Here is a 9,772-nt window from a genome sequence, read left to right on the forward strand (position 1 = left end):
CTCAGTGTGCATATGTCTGGCCTCATGATTGTGGAGAGGGACAGTGCAATGACTGTCGGGGTGGGGGAGTTAAGGGGGTAGTGAAAGAAGAGAGCAAACCCAGGTTCTATTCCTTGCTCTGTCAACATTTTTCTGAGGAAGTTAAGCAAATCCTTATTCACTCTGTGCCTCACTGTCCTCATCTGTATAAAAAACGGGATAACAGCCCTTCTCTGCCTCATGCAGGTGCTGTGAAGTATGTGCTCAGATACTATGAGGACAGAGGCTTTCTACCTACCTTAGTCAGCAGTGCAGCCCTTTCCACATCAGCAAACCTCTCACATCGGTGTTGTCCCTGGCTCTTACCATTGTATCCCAGTTCTTTCAATTCTTTCCTAAATGCCCCAGCTCTCGGTGTGCTGTGCTTAGAGGAGAAGAGCAGTTTTCTCTAAAAAAAATTTAGTCTTGCAGAAAATCTTGAGAAAGAAAGCAGAGCGACACCCAAAAGCTAACAAACAAACAAAACTAAAATGTCGGTCGAATAAAGGAAAATGTAGGTTTTGTTTGTTTTGTTTTAAATCTCTGTGACAGTTCGGATCACAGAAACCCCCTGGGAGCTGCCACCTGATGTGCTAAGGCTACTTCTGCTCCTGCTTTCCTGCCCCGTCAGCTTGGGACTGCAGCGCCCTGCCTGGTTTGAGCCAGACCCGCCAGCCTGCTGCAAACCCAGACCCAGGTCTGAACCACGTCCCCTAACAGCTGTAGGCTTAATTAAAAGCAACTTAGGAAGTGTTCCTGTCCTTGATACTCAGATGCCCAACTCCCAAAGGGGTCCAAACCCTAAATAAATCCGTTTCAAGCTTATACTGGGTAAACTCATAAATTGTACGTCCTCGATAGCACTGATAGAGAGAGATGCGCAGCTGTTTCCCCCCCCCCCCCAGTATTTATACTCTGGGTTAATTAATAAGTGATTTTATTAAATACAGAAAGTAGGATTTAAGTGGTTCCAAGTAGTAACAGACAGAACAAAGTGAATTACCAAGCAAAATAAAATAGAACACGCAAGTCTATGTCTAAGAAAACTGAATACAGATAATAACCTCACCAGTTCCCGTAAGCTTTCTTTTATAGACTAATCTCCTTCTAGTCTGGGTCCAGCAATCACTCACACCCCTTGTAGTTACTGTCCTTTGTTCCAGTTTCTTTCAGGTATCTTTGGGGGTGGAGAGGCTCTCTCTTTAGCCAGCTGAAGGCAAAATGGAGAGGTCTCCCAGGGGTTTAAATACACTTTCTCTTGTGGGTGGCGACCCCCTCCTCTCTCCTATGCAAGCCCAGCTACAAAATGGAGTTTGGAGTTAAGTGGGCAAGTCACATGCCCATGCATGACTGAGTTCCTTACCAGCCAAGACACATTCCTGGGAAAGCCCAGATGTGGATTGGTGTCTCCAAGTTCATTGTTGGCTTAAGGGCTTCTTGACTGGGCACTTACTGAGAACAGTCTTTTCTCAGGAAGCTGACCAACTGCTTCACTAAAACCTACTTAGAATCAGACAAGTATACAGCCAATATTCATAACTTCAAATACAGCAATGACACATGTATACAAAAATAGGATGAATAGATTCAGTAGATCATAACCGTTACAGAGATATGTTTCATGGCATATGTAGCATAAAACATATTCCAGTTATGTCATATATACAGTCATAAGCATATTTCCATAAAATCATATAGAGTGCGTCACAGTCTCATAAATCTGAAGCCTGGGGAACAATTTCAAGATTTTTGCTTCAGCCACAAGGGCTAGAAACTTCCGCATTTTAGAAACTGGCAGGCAAGATTCTCAGCTAGTCACCATGCTTCCAGGAGCTGGGTGCCACTAAATGGCCTCGACTCATGATAAAACCATGAGAGTTGGAGACACCAGGGCGCCTTGACACTGAGTCCCAGCAGCCTTGGTGCCAATGGCAAACAGGCCTTTCAAACACTGATTCCCTTTAACCAACTTTTCAGCTTGTGAATTTAATATCACCCCTTAGAGACACAGGGGGCTGATTGCAGGACCAGAGCCTTATTAGTGCATTTTCCACAAAAGCTTCTGGGGTGGAATGTTGCCAGGGGGCTGGTTCCAGCTGAGCAACCAGCATGAGTCAGTGCCAGGAAGGGAAACACCCTGTTTTTATTGCAGGGGGGGGTCAGTTCCACTGAGCTAAGGAAAGTGAAACTAACCCAGTTCCACTGCCCAGAGGGAGCCATGGCTGCAGAAAGTCTTGGAAAGTCTCCAGAATGAAGCTGCTTGTCCCATCTGTTGGGAGCTTTTTAAAAATCCAGTGGTTATAGACTGTGGGCACAGTTTCTTCCAAGTCTGCATCACCCAGAGCTGGGAAGGATCCGATGCGAATTTCACCTGCCCCCAGTGCAGAGAAACAGCTCAGCAGAGAAACCTCAGACTGAACAGTCCTAGAAATAGCCAAAGGTCTGAGTTTCCAGGCAGCAAAGAGAGCAGGAGGGAAGGGGGTGTGTGGGGATCATCAGGAGCCTCTCAACCTGTTCTGTGAGGAGGATCAAAGTCCCATCTGCATGGTGTGTGACAGATCCCAGGCGCACCGAGCTCACACAGTGGTTCCCATCGAGGAGGCTGCCCAGGAGTACAAGGTAGGGAATCACTGTCCTGTCTGGTTGATTCTATGTTAATTACAGGTTAACTTTGTCAATAACTCACAGGTCAGGCTTAATTTCTCCCTCCTACAGCTGTGGATGTAACTGCATCATTCAGCTCCATAAAGCCTTCACAGTATGAAAAATGATATGAAAAGAAATGTACAGGGTAAGGTGGCTAATGAGACGAAAATGAAGACTTTAAATATGATGGATGTGGGAAACATTTCTCTGAGCAGCTGAAGCCATTTCAAATCTAGTTCCCATTAGTGAGATAAGTGATAAGGGATCCTACAGCCCAACTTAAGCTGCTAAATGATCAGTGAAGTTTAAATCACTAGAGCTGCAGGCTGATCTATGTGAGAGTGCTGCCTTCAGACTGGGGAAGGGGGAGTTACAAAGCTGTTGCTATTACTAAATTTATTGTTGTTGTTGTTGTTGTTATTATTAATAATAATAATAATATTTGCATCCGAGTAACCACTACAAATCCCAGATGAGATCTGACCTGGATTCTGCAGGGCCCCCACAAAACACAAAGAGACAATCCCTGTCCTGAGGAGTTTACAGTCTAAATAGACAAGAGACACAAAGGGTGGGAGAGGAAAATTGAACCATAGAGAAGGGCTTTGACGTGCCCAGAAAATGAGTGGCTGGGAGCAGAAACCGGGTCTTCTAAGGCCTAGGCCAAAGCTCCAACTGCTGGGCCATGTTGCCTCCCCAACAGTACCTGCTTGTGATGAAGTGTGGCCATTTCAAGGCCGAGGCCTTGATGACAATCCCAGACCCAGAAGGGAGATGAGGTTTCCCACTGGGGTTCTGAATTCCCGTATTGCTCCATGAGGAGTTAATACTCAGAAGCCGACCAGCAACAGGGGAGGTCACTGAGCCAAACTCTGTGTGGACCCTCAGCACCTTGAATCCAAACACAGAAGGGCCCCAGACAGCGCAGGTCCAAATCAGATACCATTGGGATTAGACTGGATTGCAGTCTGTACTGTGTTATTGTGTATGTGGCCAAGCACCAGCCAAAGTTGTTAGCGAAAACTTGTCAAATGTAGGTTTCTTGATTCACCACCATGTGACTGCAGTTTCTTGCCAGTTTAACTCAATGGAGAAAGAGGACAAATAATTCTAAACTGTCTGAATATAAAACATCCTAGTCTCTGTTAATGAGGTTTTATTTCCTTTTAGAGTAACAGCCGTGTTAGTCTGTATTCACAAAAAGAAAAGGAGGACTTGTGGCACCTTAGAGACTAACCAATTTATTTGAGCATGAGCTTTCGTGAGCTACAGCTCACTTCATCAGATGCATACCGTGGAAACTGCAGCAGACTTTATATACACACAGAGGTATTGTTTCATGATCTCTGTGTGTATATAAAGTCTGCTGCAGTTTCCACGGTATGCATCCGATGAAGTGAGCTGTAGCTCACGAAAGCTCATGCTCAAATAAATTGGTTAGTCTCTAAGGTGCCACAAGTACTCCTTTTCTTTTTATTTCCTTGTGGTTCCTGATGTCATGGACCCTGTAGAGCTGACAGTCACCTAAAGAGTCTTTGGTTGCAATGGAAAAACACCCCTTTCCACAAACACACTCTGAACCCTCAAAATAAACTCCCTCAAATCATTTCTGTTTCTCCAGGGAAAGATTCAGGCCCATTTGGAGACTCTGCAGGAAGAGAGAGAAAAGCTGCTGGGATTTAAAGTGACTGGAGCGAGGAAAACCCGGGAATATCTGGTAGGTGCCCAATGTTATTAACCTGCAGAGACTTGCAGTGGGAGGTCTGCTGGGAAACAGATTCCACTGTAGCCTTGGAGAAAGTGGGCTTGTGTGTGTTTCTCCATGACCAGGGATTGTTATGTTAGATTCATGTTTGCACACACACATACACTGGCCCTGCGAACTCCTCTGGCTGGATCAGGACAACATCATATTCTGCAGAATCTCAACTTTCATTCCAATTCATTTCTAGCCCTTGCGGCTTTCACAAAACTCCTCCCAAGGGAACTGACCTATATCCCGGGCAGCGCTGTCTGCCTGGGTCTGCAGGCATTTCTTGCCTTGTTTAATTGTTCCATTCTTTTTTCTCCCCTAGCATCTCTGTCAATGTAGTGTTGAGTCCTGCCTCCTTCTGCTCTAGGTCTGGATTAACATAGACCTCTGATAACACAGTGTCCTGCCCATGTTAGTCATAGAAACTTCCCATTGAGAGATATGAGGGCTGGTGAGAATTAGGGTGACCAGATGTCCTGATTTTATAGGGACAGTCCTGATATTTGGGACTTTGTCTTGTATAGGCTCCTATTACCACCACCACCCCCATCCCCTGTCCCGAATTTTCACACTTGCTATCTGGTCACCGTAGTGGGAATGTGTTAGAAAATCCTCTCCCTATTAACCATGGGGTAAAGTCAAGTGTCAGACATCTTAGAGTTTGCAAAAAAATTGTGTCTCCTGCACATTCAGCACTCCATGAGAGGACCCTAGATTCTATGTCCCTGGCCTGCCATTTTTTTTAATAGATCCAGACATAGGCCGAGAGGCAGAAGATTGTGTCTGAATTTCAGCAACTGCGGCAGTTCCTGGAGGAACAAGAGCGACTCCTGCCGGCCCGGCTGGAGAAGCTGGACAGGAAGGTTGTAAAGATACAGAATGACAATGTCAATAAACTTTCTGAGGAGATTTCCCATCTCAGTGAGCTGATCAGTGAGCTGGAGGGGAAGGGTCAGAAGCCAGCGAGTGAATTCCTGCAGGTGAGACTGAGTTAGAAACATCCCATATCCCACCACAGGGACAGGACAGATCCTGAATCCTGGGCACCAGGGTGCAGAAGTCGGAGATCTCAGTGTCACTCGTAGATATAAAGGTGACATTGAGTCAGCAGATCCATGGCCTGGGCCCTGGGCCAAGCTGCTTTTCCTAATATTTGCGAAATCCCTTCCCTGGGATCCGCAGCGGGTGGCGTCATGGCATGTGAGACTAAGGTTGTTTTTCTGTCTGTTTCCTCTCTAGGATTTCAGAAGCACTTGAGCAGGTACATGGCTCTTTCTCACCCCCCTTGTAATTCACGATGCTATGAAAGGGCTTGGAGAGAACATTAACAGCACATCTCCACAGGGCTCTACAGCAAAATGCGTGGGGCAGGGTCACTTCTTGGATAAAAATTTCTCTGATCAACTTAATTCTGAGGGTCTCCGCCTTTTATAGAATACTCTGGAATATCTATTCAGTGGGAAAGACTGACCTAAAGTATTTCCCGGAGATGTGACATCCTGAGGGACTGGCTGCCTCAGGGTTCTGGAGATGCAATACGGGCCGTTCACCCCTAGCGTACTGGTAATAATCAGACCCTGCTCAGCAGGGATCAAGGGTCTTTTCCACTGGAAGTCTGTTTGGAGACCTGTGTGGAATGAGCTGGTTTGGGTGCAGCTGAGGTCTCAGTCTACTACCTGAAAGAAAGATCCTGTAGCACGATGCACACAAGAAACATGGAGCATAACAGTATTGGTGCATGGAAGCCAACGAGAGAATTGGCCCTAGAGACTCAACTCCTCTGTTATCCTCAGATCTGCTCTGTCCAGGCCAGAGTGGAAGAGCACGAATTGGGCTTTTGGGGGAAGGTGGCACGGCCATGGTCTGTGCTGCAGGTTCCGTAGAGCAGCAACTTCCCCTAGCAAGGGATGATGGTGAGTTAGTGACTGAAATGTAATAATGAAATTCTCTCTCTCCAGGTATGAGAAGGGGAAGTTCCAGCAGCCAGTGGAGATTTCTCCAGAGCTAGAGAAGAGGCTCAGTGATTTCTCCCAAGAAAATATTGTTTTAATGGAGACTGTGAGGAAATTCAAAGGTACTGAGAGTTGAAATCTAGGAGGGGAAATCATGGTGTGTCTCTGAGACTGTGGAAGGAGTTAGACTCTGGCCAATTGGTTAATAATTAGGTTATGTATCTATCATCAAATTGAGCAGATGTAGTAGGGGCCCAGGCACCAGGATGTCTCACGTTGATTCATTTAGAGCGCCTTGGCAAAATCATTAAGGTAAAAATATAGCAAAACTTGGGGTACCTCAGTTTCTCTCTCCCAGCTACACAACTCGAGCACAGGGCATGTGCTCGAGAGCAGTTTAGAACCCAACATTTCAGGCCACTCTTGAAATGTGGACCCAGCCCACCAGCTCTGGCCCCATATGGCAGCTGGTGTTGGCCAAAAGGGAAGGCGTAAATCCTGGTGAGCCTCTCCAGCACAGGAGCCTCTTGTGTGTAATCCACAGCAGCTGGGAGCTGCAGAGGGGGCCATGCCTGTGGACGCTCAATGTAAACAAAATGTCTTGCAGCCCGCCAGCGAATTACCCTACCGGGCTGCATGCCAACTGTTGCTGACCCCTGAAATAGAAGGTTTCAGTTTAGTTATTATTAAAGAGGTGGGTATGTCTCTGTTTCTCTCTCATTATTAAGACATAATTATGTCAGTTAAGAGTGGGGATGTTATAAATATGACAGCATGAAATCTCACCTCTCTTTTATCCTTTCCGTCTCCAGACACTCTGCTATCTGAACTGGAGACAGGAGCACACAGACAGGGTAAGATTGCAGGTGCAGGTTATCTTTAAAAAAGGAGAAAATTCCCATGAAAACATTTCCAAACCAACACCGACCAGACTTAAAAAGAAAACATTCACTGCTACGGAAATCCCACGCTGAAGGCACACAAACAGTCCTGACACCAACCTTAGTGCTCAGTGCATGCCCACACCAGTGAATAGAAACAGATACTGACCAATATCCAAACACCCTTAACTCTGACCCTGGGGTTTTCATAGACATTCACAGGCCCTTCCAATATTAAACTGAGAGGAATGTGTAGAGAGCACTCTCCCCTTAGGGCAGACACATCCCTCTCCTTTACTCTGGAAGAGGGGGTCTCCTACATAGCTTTTCTCCAACATCCGACCTTTTCTTAGGCCAGGGCTGGGCTCTCCCATTAGAGCTATTCACTGCTTCATGAATTGTGCTCTGAAATTCAGACAAAAAGAGGGAAATCCGTAGGCTCATACAGACCAGGTGAGAGATTTCAGGAGAGATTAACTTGCACTTCAGAGAAAAAATGCATGAAAACAGGTTTATGAACAAGTAGCTAAAGACACAAACCAAACCAACACCGACCGTGACACCCCCACCCCCAAGAAATAAAAATACAAACATGAAATGCTAAGGAGGTCCCATGCTGAAGTCAAACAAACAATCCTGGCACCAGCCTTTGCACTGAGTCCATGAACAGACACTCTTGCACTGAGCAACACACAAATGTCCTGGTGTTTCCAGACCCGTCCATGTGCCTTTGAAATATTAAATTCAGGACACTGCCATACCTCTCTGCTTTTCCCTGGGTGAGGGGCTCTCTCCCCTTGTTCTTCACCAGCATCCCTCCTTTCTCTTCAGCTGGGCAGGCTGAGCTCCCCAGTTCTTCCTCAGTTAGAGATAGCGTGTCCCTCTGATGCTGCCACCTTCTTTCTTCCCAAGACCACCCCCCATTTACCACTCTCTGGGCTGGAGTGGTTCTGCCCCAACGCCCTGTCCCCTCCTCTTCTCCCAGGCCAGGGACAGGAGGATGGGCTCAGTGTACAGCTTCCCCCTGGGTTTATATCTGGTGCCTCCCTCCTCTCACTCCTCTCTGCACAACGTCAGGTTCTTCCTCTCTGACCCTCAGAGGAGCAGCCCCAGCAGGGAGTTGCAGCAGGGAAGGGGGGAGAGAGGGGCAGTTTCTGCAGCCCCCACAGCAGGTCCCAGCAGCCATGGGGAGGAGCTGCCAGGGCATCTCTGCTGGGTCTCAGGCACTCAGGGCAGAGAAGCAGCTCCCCAGGCTGGCGTTGTAAATCCGAGACCAGGTGCTCTCATCTCTGTGACCCTTTCCCCCTCCAGACTCTCTGCCATCTGAGCTAGAGCCAGCTGGGGAACAGGGAGCTGCAGCCTCTGTAACCAAATGAGAACGTACAAAAGTGGGTCCCATTACCCAGACTGAGAACTGCAGTGACATTTCTGCTCAGTGTCAGGTGCCCAGGACAGAGGCAGCTCCCTGGGATCCAGGCCTGTCCCAGCCAGACCAGGGCTGCTGGGGAGTGTGAGAAATAGTCCCAGCCTCCCCCAGGACTGAGCCCTGCCCCTCACACTCTGATTCTCTCTCCCTAGTGACTGTGACTCTGGATCCAGACACGGCTCATCCCCAGCTCATCCTATCTGAGGATCGGAAAAGTGTGAGAAGGGGATACACCCGGCAGGATCTGCCTGACAATCCTGAGCGATTTGACACTGAGCTCTGTGTGCTGGGCTGTGAGGGATTCAGAGACATTGCTGGGAGGTGGAGCTGGGGGATGGGAGGCGCTGGGCTGTGGGGGTGGCCAGAGAGTCTGTGAGGAGGAAAGGCTGGATCAGTCATAACCCTGAGGGGGGGATCTGGGCTGTGCAGCGGTGGGGGCATCGGTTCCAGGCTCTCACCTTCCCTGAGATCCCCCTTCCCCTGAGCCGGGTCCCCAGAAGGATCTGGGTTTCTCTGGACTGTGAATGGGGGCAGGTGGCATTTTTTGATGCTGATAACGAGGCCCCGATCTTCACTTTCCCACCAGCCTCTTTCACCGGGCAGTGAATTCGTCCCTGGTTCTGGACAGGATCCTGGCCCAAACAGTGTAGCTGAGATGTGGGGTGGGGGTGGGGGGATTTTGATGTTGCACCCCATAATGCTTTATAGAAATGTGCTTATGAGTGCAAATGTGACATAACTGTAATATGCTTTATGCTAAATATGCCATGTAATATATCTTTGTAAAGATTATGATCTACTGAATATATTCATCCTATTTGTATGCATGTGTCATTTTTATTTCTGAAGTTATGAGCGTTGGCTCTATGCTTGTATTTGAAGCATTTGCTGTGGAAAACACATAAGGGAGGTTTGGCCAACATATTCATAGATTCATAGATATTTAGGTCAGAAGGGACCATTATGATCATCTAGTCTGACCTCCTGGACAACGCAGGCCACAGAATCTCACCCACCCACTCCTGTGAAAAACCTCTCGCTTATGTCTGAGCTATTGAAGTCCTCAAATCGTGGTTTAAAGACTTCAAGGAGCAGA

The 9,772-nt window shown here is 47.6% G+C and overlaps 1 protein-coding gene across 1 annotated transcript; it reads left to right on the forward strand.

Annotated features, from left to right (window-relative positions):
* Window positions 1-5,689: 5,689 nt before the first annotated feature.
* LOC144271996 (zinc finger protein RFP-like) lies at window positions 5,690-9,499 on the forward strand. Its single transcript, XM_077829736.1, is given in 4 exon segments — window positions 5,690-6,491; window positions 7,182-7,223; window positions 8,829-8,978; window positions 8,981-9,499. Coding segments are annotated over 4 exon segments (630 nt in total). The 5' UTR covers window positions 5,690-6,355; the 3' UTR covers window positions 9,283-9,499.
* The last annotated feature ends 273 nt before the right edge of the window (window positions 9,500-9,772 follow it).

This window comes from Eretmochelys imbricata, chromosome 11 (genome assembly GCF_965152235.1).
Source record: "Eretmochelys imbricata isolate rEreImb1 chromosome 11, rEreImb1.hap1, whole genome shotgun sequence".
Taxonomy (NCBI): Eukaryota; Metazoa; Chordata; order Testudines; family Cheloniidae; genus Eretmochelys; species Eretmochelys imbricata.